General features: G+C 46.5%; 1 protein-coding gene across 2 annotated transcripts in view; it reads right to left on the bottom strand.

Annotated features, from left to right (window-relative positions):
• Positions 1-16,660, bottom strand: part of PLXNA4 (plexin A4) — a 472,614-nt gene that overhangs the window by 159,622 nt on the left and 296,332 nt on the right. For both annotated transcript variants that reach the window (XM_076346806.1, XM_076346900.1), the window contains exon 5: positions 2,585-2,685. In XM_076346806.1, the coding sequence (XP_076202921.1) occupies positions 2,585-2,685 (101 nt within the window). The remainder of the gene's footprint in view (positions 1-2,584; positions 2,686-16,660) is intronic.

Below are 16,660 nucleotides of genomic sequence, written 5' to 3'. Positions count from 1 at the left end.
GGCACAGCCCGACTGCCTCCTCCATCCCCTCCACAAAACAGCTCCCACATCAGCATGGCTGGATTCAGCCGTGCACTGGAAAGCCCCTGGGATTCCTGACCGGGAGGGAAGAGGGAAGGGTTAACACTCAGGAGGGGAAATGCTTATGGCACATTTCTGTGTGCAGGAGTCATTGACAATGCATCCCACTTGAGGAAAAGTCTGTTAATGAATCTTAAGGGGTTCTGATGTGCAAAAAGTTCTAATAAGACACTTAGTATTATGGCACTCTTACCCTGAATATCCTGCACAGCCAAACCTTGTTGAATGGGACGTAATTGGCTCCTCTGCTCTCAGGGCTACCTAAAAGGATGAGGAAACTGAGACCCAGAGAGGAACACCTGAGGCTGCACTGAAAACCCCTTCCAAACTAGGACTGGAAATCAGATTTCTTGACTGCAATGGAAACGAGGGGGAAGGAACACACTAGAGTAGGATTTGATAACGTTTGCCTTCCAACTGCTTCAAAAAAATCCACAGGGAATTAATCTCAGTGACCCTGCTGCAAGGTACATAAATAAGAGGTGCGACTCTTTTCCTGATAAGGAAACACAGGTTAAGTGACCAGAGAGAGGAGGACATGGGGATCCTGCAGTCAACGAGGTCCAGACTGCGAGGCCAAACTTCTTCTTGAAGGACTGTGTCTGTATGGGGGTTTCTTGTTCTAACTGAGTCGATACTGTCACCCTCACACATCACCAGCCATCACTTTTCTGACACTCCTTCACAATGAGCTGCTGGGCAATCTGCAGTTGTCTCTGCCCTTTTCCCTCCTTTTGGGGATTTATTGCTGGATATACTGATTGCTTGTTGCCACTGACCCTGGACGGCCGGAGATGAAATATCTAGCATTGCTGTGGTACAAGCAATGGCCAAATTCGTGCTTTCCTATACTGCTTGTACATAGTCTGTGCTGTCCCTCCGTTGACAGCAAAACACACAGTGCTCTGTCGGATGGATGCAGGATAAGATGAGATGGAAACATACTATAGAGCTGTATATCAATTGGAAATATTCTCAGGTCATCAGGGTGAAAGTTCCATGGGTTCATGCCTACCAGACCACAACTCAGGACTGGTTTGCCAAGGATCCCTCGAATGATTCCAGAGCCTGAGTCAAGTTTCTGGACAAGTTTTGGGATGGATTACCTAGACCTGATCTGAAATTAAGCAGACTGTCATGGCTTTGGATGAGGGTCACACAAGCTAAAGAGCATCCACAGAAGGTTGGAATATGGTACAGGTTTGTTCCCTTTTCTTCTGTTCCAGAAAGAAGAGGTAGCAAAGAGGATCATTTCAGCTGGATCACTGTCTCCATCAGGAGAGTTTGCAATGCAACAGGAAGAATTCAGAGGTGAACTCAGCAGGAGAAGACAGACACACTGCAATAGCAGGGTCCATCAGAAAAACCCTTCATCGCTGCCAAGGACACTGTGATACTTGGAGTGACAGCACCCTGCGGACCCACGTCTAGCTGGAGATGCTGGTTAGACAGATCCAATGCACTTTCCAGCCACTGTCTCTGCTGAGAAGTTCTTGGCAAATGAGACCACCCTGCCACTCATAGCCAGGAGCTCAGCCAACCTGACACCTCCCTCTCCACAGCTTTGGCAGAGGGCTCTCTGCAGGAGGAGATCAATGGCAGTGAAGGCTGCAGAGAGAAAACTTCGAGATCAATAGCATCATTAAAAAGCCTACAGAAAACAAAGCCAATGAACTAATCTCCCAGTCCTGAGGACACCTGGATCCAGTGCTCCTTGCAAGGCACTGGATAAGCCAGTACTGTAGAATAATGAAATGGTGAAATGAAGTCCGCTCTTGGCCTGTTATACAGAACCCCAAGAATGTGGATATAGACCAATTTGCTCAGCATCCTGGCCAGATAAGCCAAATGAGCACTTTGGCTCATTTGTGCTCATTTGGCACAGCTGAGTTGACCCACACAGGACAAACGCTCAACTTCAGGGTCAACATTTTCCCACAGTGAGCATACAAACCATAAGGTCCCCTTGAAATCTAACTTGGACTGGACCCCACGATGCTTACAGGGACCTGATTCCTCTCTAAGGACAATGGAGATCATGACAAGTCTAAAAGGGGAGAGGTTCAGGTCAGCAGTGGAAAGTTGGAGGTGCTGAGACAAATGTCTGAGCCAGGCTACCAGAGCCAAACCACCTTAAGCAATGGAAACAAGAAGGTAATTGTCGAGCTGCTGGAGGGTTTGATTCAAAGCGCATCAGGGTAGACAGGTGCTTTCCTGGTGCAGCCAGCAGAGTGTGGATCAGGTGGTTGAGGAGATCTGGCCAGTCTTTACCACCCTTCTCTCCCCTTGTCTTCCAAAAAATGCTTCTCAGTTAAACAAAGTCTCCCCCAGCAAGTCCCAGAGACCTTGCTGGAGGTACCTGGGTGACCCATTGACTCCTCTGGCTCAGCCAGGGACTGAGACAGCATTTTGCATCTCTGCCATATGTTATCACAGCTGTTGAGGGAAGATGGTTGGGGGAAAAGCAGGGCTGGGACGGTGGCAAACACCAGCAGGTACTTACGTGTTGTGAAGAACACACCATCCACAGTGAGGGTCGCCTGAGCCCAAGCACTCGCTGCAGGTCTCGTACTGGCTACACGACTCCACGGGCACCCGAGTGAGCTGCAAGAGGAAAGGGGACAACCTGTCAGGCTTTTCACAGGACTCTGCAATGCCCATAATGACTTGACAGAGGTGCCACCCTCCCTGTCCTCCCAGAGGGACATCCCTGCAGAGCTCGGCAGGCCTGGGGCAGACAGAGGGATGTGGCTGCAGATTGCTCCAGAGTTCAACCTGGTGCAATCCCTGTCCAGATCAGCACTTAACCTGGTGCAACCCCTGTTGAGATCAGCACCTCCCCTGTGGCCTTCCCCTCTTCCCCACGGCCTTTCACACTTCATTGCCAGATCATAGAATCATAGAATCATAGAATCATTGAGGTTGGAAAAGACCTCTAAGATCATCGAGTCCAACCATCGACCCAACACCACCATGCCCACTAATGATGACCTCACTTGCACAGTTTCACAGGGAATCGCCAAATCAGGCAGGCTGTGTGCAGACTGTGGTGACCTGGTACCTTGAGACAATTAAACGACATGTGATCTTCTGCAGCAAGTTAAACTCACTGGATCTCAACGCTCTCCTACACTCTGGTTGTGGACCCTGTTGCTTTCCGGCTTCCTGTAAGAACTGAGGTCTCACGATGTCTTTGTCTCCCTCCCATGACCTCCCGCACCACCACCAGTCCCAGGAGAGCATCAGCTCCACTCCCCATTGCCCGTGTATCTTTCCAACCATCAGTTGTCCCATCCCTGGAGAGGTTGCTCGCAGCAGGAAAAGGACAAAGGCTACCAGCCTGGGTATTGAATGAGCTTGCTGTCACCCTGACTTTGCAGCTCAGAAGGCATTAAAGGTGGACCTGAAACACCCATCTACTGCCAAAATACTGCATTTTATTATCTTTTTATTTTCCTTCATCCTTTTTAATTAAAGTATTTCAGTCAGAGATTTCAAAGACAGAAGGAACTGCCTAGCCTGACCTCCTGTCTAATGGACCGGAGCCTTTTGATTCCTATAGGTTTTGTAAGCCCTTTACTTCTTCTGAAGCCAAACATACAATTTGGGCCCAATGACCTGATAGCCTCTTTTCCATTGAATAAGCTTCAGACAGCTTCTATAATATACAGTCAACTGTCAGTGCCTTCACCCCAGCTCATGTCAGCAGGGAGAGTTTATTCCTTCAAATGATATAGTGTGGTATTATCCTGATGAAACACCGCTGAGAACTACCAACTATAAACTGCAGAACAGTTACTCGTGACAAATGACAAAGGAATACACCTGGATCCTAGTGACAATTTTTTACCTGGTGCAACATTCAAGAGAGTTTGAGCTGTGAAGTGACAGATTAAGATTCATTCCGATTGCATCTGTAAATTAACCAAGAACTGGCTTTTATGTATAAATATATATCAGGCAAAATTCCAGCTATTTATGAAGACCTTTTCTGTTTGTATCAGAAATTGTCTTCCTAACCCCTATACAGACACCCCACATGGTAGTTGATAGTCTATGAGCAAAAGCTGAAAATCTGTATTTTTACCTCTGGCAGGTGGCAGTAGCTTTAGAAAACTTCAGGTAGAAATTTGATTGGATTTATTTACCATTGCACCATTGCCTGTGTCAAGTCACCCAAAGAAACCAACTGCAGCTACTGAAAGCTTTTAATGAAAAAAAGAGAATGTGGGAAAAAAAAAAAACCAACACAAAACCACCTTTCTCAAATTGAATCTATTGCCATGAGCATAAGAACATTATACAGGACAGACCACAGAGCAACAAAAATGGGAAGATTAAATCAGGGAGCGAGTCATTCAAACTTCTGTAAGTATCAAGAAGTTTCAAAGGTAAGATGGCTTGGCCGTGAACGCAATTGTTCCGCCTTCCTTAAGCTTCAGGTCAAGAAGGTATCAGCTGTTCATCAAATATGAATTGTATGCTCCGGGATTTCATCCAATTAGACTTATGTTGAACCCAATAGTCTGTGTTGCATCCAACTTCCAAAAAGACATACAATTTTTTACAAGAAGACATCAAGGGGTGGAGACCTTATAATTTCTTATGTCAGCCATTCTCACCTGCTATTTCCACCTGAGAAAAATATATTGTGAATTATTTTTCCTTGATCACATCTAGCTTGACCGTGTCTGCACTGTAAACATCAGAGTACTTGCAGAAGAGGCAGATAATTCAGTTTTGAAAGACTGTAAATCTGCCATTCCTCAATCCAGATGCAATCGATTGTGTAATCTCCACCTTGTAATTAGAAATTTGTGAACACAGTTGGGATTGGCTATGCAGTTCCTGTCCAAACTGCCCTCAGTTTAACATATGGTGCTGCTCGATTTATCCTCATTAGCTGTAGATAGTTTTTCTGCATCTCAGTTTCTGAGCTAGTTTACATCTGTCTCATAGAAGTGAGCCTTGGTTAAGAAGTTTACATCAGAACATGCACTTTTCCAGCATCTAGTGATGTTGGGTTTGAATGTTCTGAGTCAAAATCCACTTGTGACTATGATATATGTACAAGAAAGAAGTCCTAGAGGACTGAAATTTGCTATTTCTTTGCAAATTGCTACAAAAAGAGTAGATAAAAAGCGGTCTCTGTAGGTTTTATTTATTATTATTAAATTAGCCATCAAAGGATATCCAAGCTCCTTTCAGAGGCAGGAGGAACCTACTGGGAATCCAGATATTCACCCTTGCAGAAATGCTTCCTTTTCAGTGTATTTAGGGTACTCGGTCTCGACAGGATACAGATTGTACGGTGCATAGGAGCACACCTTGCTTGTGTCCCTGTCCCAGAGAGCACAGCTATGCAGTATGAGCTTGCACCAAGCTACGTCCCACATCCTGTCAAGCACACCGGAGTAGTAGGTGTCCTGTGTCACCATTTGCATTGCTATGTGTTATTCCTGCTATATGAGGCCTTCTACGAGTTCACCTCAAGTAGCTTTATTGTGAGATTAATTAAAATTGTATCATGCTGGTAAATGTCTTGGGCTGTAAGTGTCAGACCTTCTAATTAATAAAGAAAGGAACTACAAAAAACAAAGGAGCTGCGACTGAAAGGAAAGCCACCTAGGGGTCATCAGCTGAAAAGAAAAAGAACATCAAGCAAATAAGGCACATCAGAGGTCTTATTTTCCTTTGGAACATAAACTGTAATTAATTCAGCTCAGCTTTCCAAGTTGAAAGTTTTGAGAACTGACCGTGCCCCCCGGGAGCAGTCAGCTTTTTATGCTGCCCCTAAAATATCTGAAAAAGAAAAGTCCATGCAACCTCCCAATTACAGTGCCTTGTCATTATCCACAACGGCGAAGGGACTAGACAGCGCTGAAGGTTGAAATCTCCATTGTAAACCAGACTGTGATTACTCCTTCCACCCCTTCTCCATCCTCGGAAAGTCGAACAAACTTTTCAAGGTCATTTCCCAACCTCGGTGAGGCTCCCTGCTGCTGGTCTTTCATCGGGGCGGAACTTGGATTCAACGTTTTGCAGCAAATATAACCAGGGTTTCATCAGACAGAGGATTAACAGAAGCAAGGTGTCCTTCATTTTGTGGCACTATGAGCCAGGTTAGAGTGATTTATATTCCTGCAGTGGTCACAGCTTAACTGATGTTTTGGCCTCACTGTGCTGGAGCAATATGTGGATGTAAGAAGAGGCTGCTGTTGTTTTAAGGGCTTATATCCCATATGTGATGAAGTACATATCCCCATTTTATCAACGAGGCTGAAAGTGAGGCCTCATGCAGCTGAAGTAGGTGCTATCTAAATCATAGAATCATAGACTAGTTTGGGTTGGAAGGGACCTCTAAAGGTCATCTAGTCCAACCCCCCTGCCCTGGGCAGGGACATCTTCAACTAGAGCAGGTTGCTCAGAGCCCCGTCCAACCTGACCTGGAATGTTTCCAGGGATGGGGCATCCACCACCTCTCTGGGCAACCTGGGCCAGTGCTTCACCACCCTCAGCGTAAAACATTTCTTCCTTATCTCTAGTCTAAATCCACCCCCCTTTAGTTTAAAGCCGTTCCCCCTTGTCCTGTCGCAACAGGCCCTGCTAAAATGTTTGCCACCATCTTTTTTATAAGCCCCCTTTAAGTACTGACAGGCTGCAAGAAGGTCTCCCCAAAGCCTTCTCTTCTCTAGGCTGAACAACCCCAACTCTCTCAGTCTTTCTTCACAGGAGAGGTGTTCCATCCCCCTGATCATTTTTGTGACCCTCCTCTGGACCCACTCCGACAGGTCCGTGTCTTTCTTATGGTGAGGGCTCCAGAGGTGGACGCAGTACTCCAGGTTGGTGAAGATGTGGGCTTAAGCCATCTGAACAAGTTCATGCAGGAAGTCCAGGAAAGAGCTGATTATTGAACACTAAGTTACTACGTACAACATATTTAGACTTTGAGTTCATTGAAATTTTGAAGAAATGAAGGTAAGGTTCCTATGGATCCCTGTCCACACACCTGATGGACATCTAGGAGCTGCTGTGCTTCCAAGGCTCTGTCCATAGCAGACCGGAGGGACAGATGATCTCTGATCATCTCTGAGGTAGGCAACATTTCCCGAGCAGCCAGCGCACCATGGGATTTCCAAGATGACTACCGTGCAGTGGGGAGTGTGAAAGACCCCGGAGCCTCAACACTAGCACTGTGCTTGAACGGTGAGACCAAAGGGTCAGGACCTGTATCCCTCAAGCAGCTTCACCATCTAGACTGTCCTCTACTCACAGCTTTCTGGAGTGAGATGCAATCCCAGAGCCAGGGTTGGGCAAGTGGCAAGTGAATCTGATGTCCTTCTCAAGGGCAGCAAGAAAACGATGAGCAGGTCCAGCTGCCGTAGCTGCAGCAGGATTTGAAAAGATATTTCACTTCATCAACACATTCATTCACAGGTCCCCAAAGAAATCGTTCATGAGTTTCTGGCTCACAAGGACATCTTGAAAAATCTGGCAAGATCTGCAAACTGCTGTACAGTTCAGAGCTCACCTGCTACACACGACTTCAGGGCTTTTCACACAACACCGGGGCTGTCCTCACCTCTGATCCAGCCTAAATTCCAAACTGCAGCTTCTCCAGCTCCCAGCCTCACTTCCACCCTCTATTGCTAGTATGAATGAGTTACAGAAAGTCATTTAAAATGAAATGATTGAGGTTTTTTGATCTGATAGACAGTAACAGCTAATCCTGTTAGAAATTTGGCTCCCGCTTCTGCCATTATAAATTCACAAAAGCCCCTGCTATGTGCTCAGTCATAATTTTCTGGATCCCATTTTTTACTTTTTTATTTCAATATACATTACTTTTTTTTTCCCCTTAAACTGCCAACATTCTGGTCAAAACGTGAATCATTGCTCAATCTCTGCTGTTATAATTGGATGTTAATACAGCGGCGGGATTTATTCAGTCTGATGGAATAAGTTAATTTAAATGTATAAAAAGGCATCTTAAGTAGCCAATTTCTTTCCCAACAGTCAAAAGATACATTTCCAAAACATTGAACAGTGCCTCTGTCAAGCCATGTGGGTTCTGTGAATGCTGCTATCTTTCAAGACTCAGCCAGCCCCGAAAAACTGCAGAAAGATTAAGAGAGAAGCTTATTTGATTTCAAAGCCTTGAATAGAGTGTTCATGATAATACAGTTCATTAAATAGAGCAAGGCAAAAAACACCTAAGAGACCACGGGTGGAACCAGATTCTGCACCCTTAACAGAGTCAGTGAGGATGTTCGGTCACCTGCACGGCATCCCAGGATGCCAATTTTGATTTGGCCTGAATTATGGACAATGGGACCTTGAATTCCTCTGTCACGACTGAGATCCTGTGCCTCATCCACCCGACCTACAAAATCAGCAAAAAGCAGGAACACAGAGAAGAAAAGCTCAGGGAGCTGAAGCACGTCTCAGTTATACTGGTAAGAAACAGTAAGACTCACATGCACGTAGATGCTGTAAAACTAGTGGGAGAGGGGATGCTCCTGCGGGGATAGAGATGAGGATCTGGGTTCGATTCCAGCCTGCCACTCCAGCATGATAAGTAAATAACTTGCCAGTCCTGCTGGGACAGGGAATGTCATTTCTCATCAGACACCCCCAAGCTCTTCCTCTTCATTGTAGCGCTCTTCCCAGTAAATCCATGCTTACATACTTGGAAAACTGGAGGCTTTAATTAAGGAGAGTTAATTGGAAGCAGCAGTAGCTGTCAAGGACAACTGACACAATAATTAAACTGGGGGTCAATGTCCCGCTGTGTAGCAGGGTAAATTACCTGTCCAAATATACTTGTTCACAAAGGGCTTCCTACCTACAGTTGTGTGTGTGCTGCTTCTCCTCCTCTCCCCTTTGCTGCACTGAGCTGTCCTGCACATCTTTGGTGAGAGACGTCTTTACTCTGGCGTTGCCAGAGCAAATCCCCAGCCACACTCACACGCCACTCACATGAACAGAGGTAAAGCAAGGAGAGATATAGAAAGATTTGATGCCCACAGCCTCTGTGCCAATAGCCCCAGAATCCTTTAGGGTAAGAGAGATGTCAGTTCCCATCAGATGCTCTCACAATGAGATTGCTATTGGTGCTCCTACAGCAGCACAATTTTCTTTGCACCCCTGGCAGTGCAGTTCTCTTCTCCATGCCCCCCTTGGCAGGACCCGGCTTTACAGCTGGCTCAGAAAAGCCAAGTTGGGGACTTTGGGAAGGCTTCATTTCTGATCCATCAAGTCTGTAAATCTTGCAGCTTGTGGGGAACAGCTCCGGCATGGGAGGTGTGCAAAGCAAGGATTTTGCCCTCTCACCAAAGTCTGTCTGTAATATCAGAGTCTAAGTCTTAGCTAGAAATCCAGGCTCTGCTGAAGGAGAGACCTTTGGCAGGGCAAGATTTGTCTGCTCTTTGTTTTAGATGTCTACCCAGGGATGAGATAAATCACACCCTGGATGTTCCTATGTCTATCCGCCGAATATAAAGGGGTGTAGACAGCCAGGTCAGATGGAGACATTTATAACGTACACGTTGAATATTGGGTGAAGTGAGTCTCACATCAATGCCATACTTAATTTTCTGCTATTCCTGTAATCTCGCCACTGCAAACAATCCTCAAACACGCTAAGCTCTCCCCTCTTCCTAATTGTAGCACCAGAATAACCAGCCACAATACAAAATGCATTTTCTTTAATCACTGGGAGAGTGGTAGAGGAAATCCACTGTGTTACATAGCTAGAAAACTGTTCCAGGAACTCAAAAGACCTTGCGTGATGACACGGACTGTGTTTGAACAAGTGCCTTTCACCATCTGCTCTGTAAATACAACCCTCATGCTTTGCTGCATCCAAGCTCATTCCTGCTCTCTGTTCTGGCTTTATTTACAAAGGAACAGACACTCAGATAGCAAAGATTATCTCAGTCCTTTTCTCAAAGGCTGGGCAGCTTCCCAGGTTCCCCTTTCACAACTGCTCAGCCTACGCCCTGTGCTGTCCCTTCTTCAAAGAAGTCTACCACGCCGTAATGACTCTTGCCCCAAAAGCATCAATGCACGAGGACAAGCTAGGGACATTCCATCCTGCTACGAGTACGGCTGGCAACCTGGAGATTGAAAAGCGTGTGTCCAGAGGTTTCAGCATTAAATCTCATTCAGCTTTCCTCCAAATTCATTCTTGTTTTTTCCTTACCAAGACTGCAAAACTCTTCCTCAGCTGGGATGGCAACAGTGCATCCCATCGGCATGCTGATGTGCTCTCTACACAAGGCAGGAAATTTATCAGGAATCCTTGATGTAAAAGTCACAGTTCACCAGCTTGGAGGTGTGGAAGGAGTGTCAAGTGATTTTACCCAAGCCTGATGAAACCAGACACCGTCTTACCCACCCTGCAAACCACCAGCTCTGGCCGACTTTCTCTGCCTGTAGTGTTCAATCTGTGTTTCTCCCTGCCAGGTCCAGGTAGCTTCAGATCCCCCCTGTCTTGTTTTACTGCTAAATCTTTATCCCACAGTCAAGTGTTTCAGTCTGTAAACTGTAAAACAAATGAGGTTTGGCTAAATGTTTGTGTTCCAAAGCCTTCAAAATAGAGAGCCTCATGTCACAATTAATGCAGGGCCAGCCCAGGCTTAATGAAAGCCGGTGCCTGTGTGGTTACTGAAGCATGCCTGCCAAGCAAGGGATAGATTGTTACCCAGGCTCTATAAAGACTATATATAGATTTAATTGGGACCTGTAATGAAATTTATGTCACTGCAATGGGCTTCCTCAAAGTCCAGCATCACTTGAAGGCTCCTGGTGGAGGTGTGAACAGTTAAAGCACACAGGGAGAAGCTACTAGTTTTTTCTAATGGTTATGGCTACTTTCCAGGTCACCTTGTTCCACCATCTTTCCAGATGTTCCCATCCTCACCCTCAGTTATCAAGGAGCATCTTCCTGCAGATTCATTCACCTCAGCAGCCCCCTCAGATAGCCTATGGTGTCTCCTTTTTGTCAACTCCCATTGATTTAATCCTATCACCACTCCAAATCCCACCTTTATACCCTCATCATCTCCCTGGGTTGAGATGTCTTCATCCCAGTGCCTGGAGGATCATTGCTTCAGCTCTGTCCCCAGCCACCCTCACTCCCTCTTGGATTTCTAGCTCCACTGCTTGATGAGCCATGCGGTTCATGAAGGATTGATCATGTTGATCTAATTCCCTTGTGCAGGATTATACAACCCCTACAAACATTGTCAAGCTGCAGAAATCATGGCAGACAGACAGTTTGAAAAATGCCCTTTTCTTCAGTTGTGATCAGACTGCGATAGCATATAAAAGCAGCTGTACTGGTTGGGATCAACACTCCACATAACCCAGTTCCTTGTCCTCAGCCATGACCTTGTGGCACTAAGGAAAGCATAAGAACAGGGTAAGCATATATGATAAGTCCCCAGTAGCTGCCCAGCCTTTGGCTATTTTCATTCAGGGGAACTTCTGAATCTTATGTGTCTCTATTCCGTAACCTGAACAGATCTTTCTTTAATTTTCCGGTTTATCCTTGAAATGACATTGACTTTTTTGCATCCACAGCATGTTTTGGCAGGGAGTTCCACAGTTCCAGAGCCCACTGCTTGAAGGAATCACCTCCTCTGGTTTGTTCAGGACTTGATTTTCAACAGTTTAATTTAATGCCTTGTAATTCTTGTATTTGCAGAGGTGGTGAACAGTCACTTCCTATCCACCCCCTTCTGCCATTCATAATTTCACCAATCTGAACCATACACCCCAACTCACCTCTTCCCAAGCTGAGGAGTTCCTGCTTCTTCAGTCACACCCCGCATGGAAACCACTTCATACCTCTGATCATCCTGGTTCCCTTTCTCTTTTGACCATCTATTTACCCTCGTTAGCCAAAAAGCCTCCAAAAGGAGAGGCTACCCGGGGACCTAGGTCATCTCTTTACAGCCTTCTCCACCTCTCTCCTCCCTGGACTCTCAGGCACCGACCACATCACCAAAACCTATTAAGCTACTGCCTTTAACAGGGTGCCACCTCTCAGCTTGAGGCACGTGACCGTGCATATCCTTCAGGCCCATCTCAGCTGCGAAAGAAAACACATCAGCTTAAACCATGATTAGGACTGCTTTATCACAGGCTCAGCAAATGGCAGGTAACTCGTAAAGCTGTGTGCACTCGATTGCTTTTAACGACGTGAGCATACGGTGGTACTGAGCTTCACACAGCTCCTCAGAGGACACGCTTCTTCTTGCCACGAAAAGGGGCATTTGTTTTGTTCCCAGATACCCTCACACGTGCCCCCACCTTCAATCTCTCTCCTCTCATCACTGCCTCCTCTCCTTTTATAAGTCATTCTCCATGCAGTGCCGTCAAATCCCGGCTGACACGAGCTCCGCAGCCTGCCACAGGCAGCATCAATTGAAGTGATAGCATCAGCTGAAGAGTTATGAGGTCACGCTGGTTAATCTGCAAATCAAAAACTTAAGATCTGAGGCAGGGAGAGCCATGATAACAATTGCCTGCAGTTGATCCTGAGCTGCAGCAAACATACACTAACCCAGCCTAGAGACACAAAACTGGGACTTTCCAGGGCTATTATAATACCTCTGCCTCTCCAGAGCACTCACCGCCAACAGCGTTACTGAGTGTTTCAGTCAAGAGTTAACCAAGATCCAGGGAGAAAATGTGAAGCAGGCTCTTCCCAAGCCCTTAAATGTATGTCTCAGTTTATTAAACGAGAGAAAACCAGACAGAGCTTACCGCTCAGCTGACGCCTGTGAGAGCTCGGTGCGTTCTCAAGGTTTGGGTGGTAATTAGTGCTGCCAAAAAGACAACAACCAGGCAGAGATGCAGGCACCTATTTTGGGGCATATCTATTTGCCTTTAGATATCTCTGCTGTTTGTTTCAGCGTGGAATAAGTGAGAAGTTCCTGGCAAAGCCCAGCTCCCTCTCTGCAGCACGTTAAATTGTGGAGGGCTTGAAATGCAGAATTCCTACTGAGTGCAATGAGGGTTGAGCCATCCCAGCCCTCAGTGCCCATATTTCAATGGATTAAGTGCATAACCTAGTGCAGCAAGCACTACACATGTTTTCCCAGCTTTCTCAGACATTCATCTTGCCATAAAATGAAAGTTCAAGGACATTTAATTCAGGGTTCATATAAATGCATAGCATTTAAGGTCAGGAGGGACCATTAGATCATCTGTTCTCACCTCCTGTACATCACAGGCCACTAAATTTTTCCCATCTACCCTTATACTGAACCAAATAATCTGGTTTTAGCTAAAGCATGTTGCCTAGAAATACCTCCCATTTCGACATGAAGATACTAAGAAATGGAGAATCCTCCATTTCACGGGTAGTTTGTTCCAGCGGTTAATCACTCACACCATAGAAAGCTTGTACATGCCTTACTTTTCATGTGAATTCATCTGTCTTTGGCTTCCAACCACTGATTCTTATTCTATTTTTCTTCTCTAGATTGAAGAGCCCTTTAAGCCTGCTGTTTTCCCCATGAGGATGCTCAGACATACGAATTGAGTCATTCCTCAATATTCCTTCTGATAAATTAACAGACTGAGATTCTTTCAATCCCTTTGAGGAAATCATACCTTCCCGCTCCCTACAAATAATTCTTGTGGGTCTTTAGTGCTTCTTTTCCTATATCTCGGTGCTTTTTTACAACAGGAGACTCCAGAGCTGACCGCAGAGCATGACTACTACTTGCCCACTCTCTTGCACTCCTCCAAGGATGCAGGATGGTGTCAGCCTGTTTCTGCTACAGGCTGGACTAGGAGAAACCCTTTGCAAGGATGTGAACAAATGACCCACTCATCCATTTCAGTCATTGCTTTCTAGGATGCATCTCCCACTTTCCACCTGACCTGCATCCCGGCTTACGAGACAGGGAAGTCTGCATTTGCTTTGTTTGAGGGAGCCAAAGTCACCCAACCACTCTGTCCTCGTCATCGTTAACGCTGAGCTAATCATTGCACTACTGAATATTTTATCCACAGGATTCAACATCAACTTCCCACTCATTCATGAAAATTTTCAATAGCTTTGGGCCCAATATTGATCCCTGGAGAATATTACTAGGAAAACCCTCAGGCTGTTTGAGAGCTGCCAAGTATTAAGCCATTTCAGAGATTTTTTTTGCTACTTTTAGCTTTTTTTCTTTTAATGGGAACAGGCTGTGGTGTTGACTCAAGTGTTGTACGGCAAGGTAAAGACAGGGCATCCACACAATAAAACTTCATTTCCTCAAAGAATGAAAAATTTCTTATTTTTCATAAAAATATGCTACCCAACTGCCATTTGGCCCAATTCAGGAGTAAACATCAGGAGCTTCAGATTTATCCAGCGATTTTACTACTTAATATTACCCCTTCTAGCCACCATGAATCACTAAAGCAGGGGTCTCACTGATGCACCTAAATTATTAATATATTCCCTAGGATATTTGATATAGGGCATTTCAGGTCTCAGGTGTGCAAAGTCACCCTCAGAGGGGCCCTGCACTATCCAGTGTCAGCGTATTGTAGCTTTACACCTGTCTAAAATGCCTCGGTGTATAGCCCGAAGTTAGATAGGATCAATCTGGGCACTGGAAACCTGTGGGGCTGTTGGGAGATGTGGTTCCTGAGGCTCAGATGACCCCCAAAATTGTGGTTGCCCTGTGACTACAGGCACCGCAGAGGTGCAGCAGCATTGATACAGCTGGTTTTGCTGGCCTCCAAAAGCATGCACAGGTCATCCTTTCTCCTGACTGCTGGTGATAACTCTGAATTCAGGCCTTTGCGTGGATCCCTAAGCTTGTGCAGCAGCACACGAGGTGCTTCATTCCTCCAAACAGTTTCTCTTTCCCTTGCGCTCCTGTAATTTTTTCATATTTTTGTCCAGCCAAAGCAGAAGGCCGAGACTCCCACTGCGCCTTTCTTTTTATGGAAAGACATACATGGCGCCTGGATTTCTTGGGCAAAAAAAGCTGGCATGAGGATCTGTAGAGAAACAGAACTTTTGTCCCTGTAGATAACTGATTCAAACCTGATTTAAGAGCTTCAACACTCCCCGGTACCTCTTTGGTACCGTATGAAACAGCAAGACCTCATTTCAGCTCCTTGCTGCCAGGCATTGAACTCACAAAAGCCGCTGCTGAGCAGGAGCGCTGCCCGAGGGGGGCAACGACCAGGTCTGGGGGGGGGTGACGGTGTTGGATGACTGCAAGATGAACACTGCCAGCTGGCCTGCACTTAAAGCACGGAGACCCAAAGGGCCCCACAAAGCCTTTGCCAACTCCATCCAGGTGGTTCCCAAACTGGCATCTTGAAAGAGAGCAGGACACTGAAGCATCTTAAAGGAGCCCTCCACCTCGATGATCAAAGCCGCGCTGGTTCCACGGCTCTTATTACACCTGCCTCCCTTGTGGGCATCCCTTACAAAAGCCCGCCATCTGATTTGGACTGGGGGATTTGCTCAGGTGCATTTCACAGTGCACACCACTCCATGCAAAAAAAAAAAAAAAAGAATATCAATCCAAAAATACCCTTTTGTCCCCAGCCACAAAGAAGAAGGGAGGCCCGTTTGGCACATAACGCAAGGGGAAAGAAACGAGAGAAAGGAGCAGGGCCAGGCCCTTGGAGAGCTCCTCTGAAACACAAGCCATGCCGGGCAGCTCAAAGGACTCGCTCCTCCTGTCCACCTCCGGCAGCTGCGACCGTGAAGCCCCCTCAGTCCCAGGGCAGCCCCAGCACCTCCCGGCAGGGCTGGCTCACGTGCACACCACCGGCATTTCAAGCGACACTCGTGCATCTTGGCAGGACCTTGCTGACCCTCCTGGACCCTTTTATCCAGGTCTCCCCCACATCCCCAAAAGAAGCCAGTGGCTTCAAAGAGTTTGGAGCCTCCTTGCAGAGCTCAGTGCATCTGACTTCCCTGTCTCGGTAGCTGTAGCAGTGACCTCCTCATTGCTTTTCTTTACTCTTCCTTTTCTCCAGCTAATGCAAACGTGTGCGCAAAAGGGCCAGCACTCTTCACCTGAGGTCCTCAGAGCCTTTCAGGAAGGGGACGGGGAACAAAGAGCATCAGGGATTAGAAGAAAGTCAGGCATAGCACTGAAGTGGCTGTCCCAAGGCCAAACACACTTATGCCTTTATTGGCATGAGAATTGACACCAGTTTTATTAAAGCAATCTAGCCACTCTCTAAATACCGCTGTGGCCACGCGTATCTTGGTTTAAGAAAAGGCTGACCCTCTGATGCATAGACTGGTCAAAGTGGAGTGAAGCTGAGGTAGCTGAGATCCCCTCTCCTGAGGTCTGTGCACTGGATCTGGCCTCCTTTCAGCCACGACAGGCCCACAGCTCCCATAGGATCAGCAGAGACGGGAGGTATTGATTACCCAGCACCACGCTCCCTCTCACGCGTGCAGACACATGCGTGCACGCTCCCATGCATGCACACACGCGTCCCTGGGAGCCAGCTAATGGCATTTGCAAGTGCTGGCAGATTTATGCCGTACCGAAAGGAGCTGTGGGGAACGTTTTTTTATTTACCGGATTCCATT

The sequence above is a fragment of the Aptenodytes patagonicus genome, chromosome 1 (assembly GCF_965638725.1).
Source record: "Aptenodytes patagonicus chromosome 1, bAptPat1.pri.cur, whole genome shotgun sequence".
In the NCBI taxonomy this organism is placed as follows: Eukaryota; Metazoa; Chordata; class Aves; order Sphenisciformes; family Spheniscidae; genus Aptenodytes; species Aptenodytes patagonicus.
The sequence above is the reverse complement of the archived record's forward strand: the minus strand, read 5'-3'. Positions and strand labels throughout refer to the sequence as shown.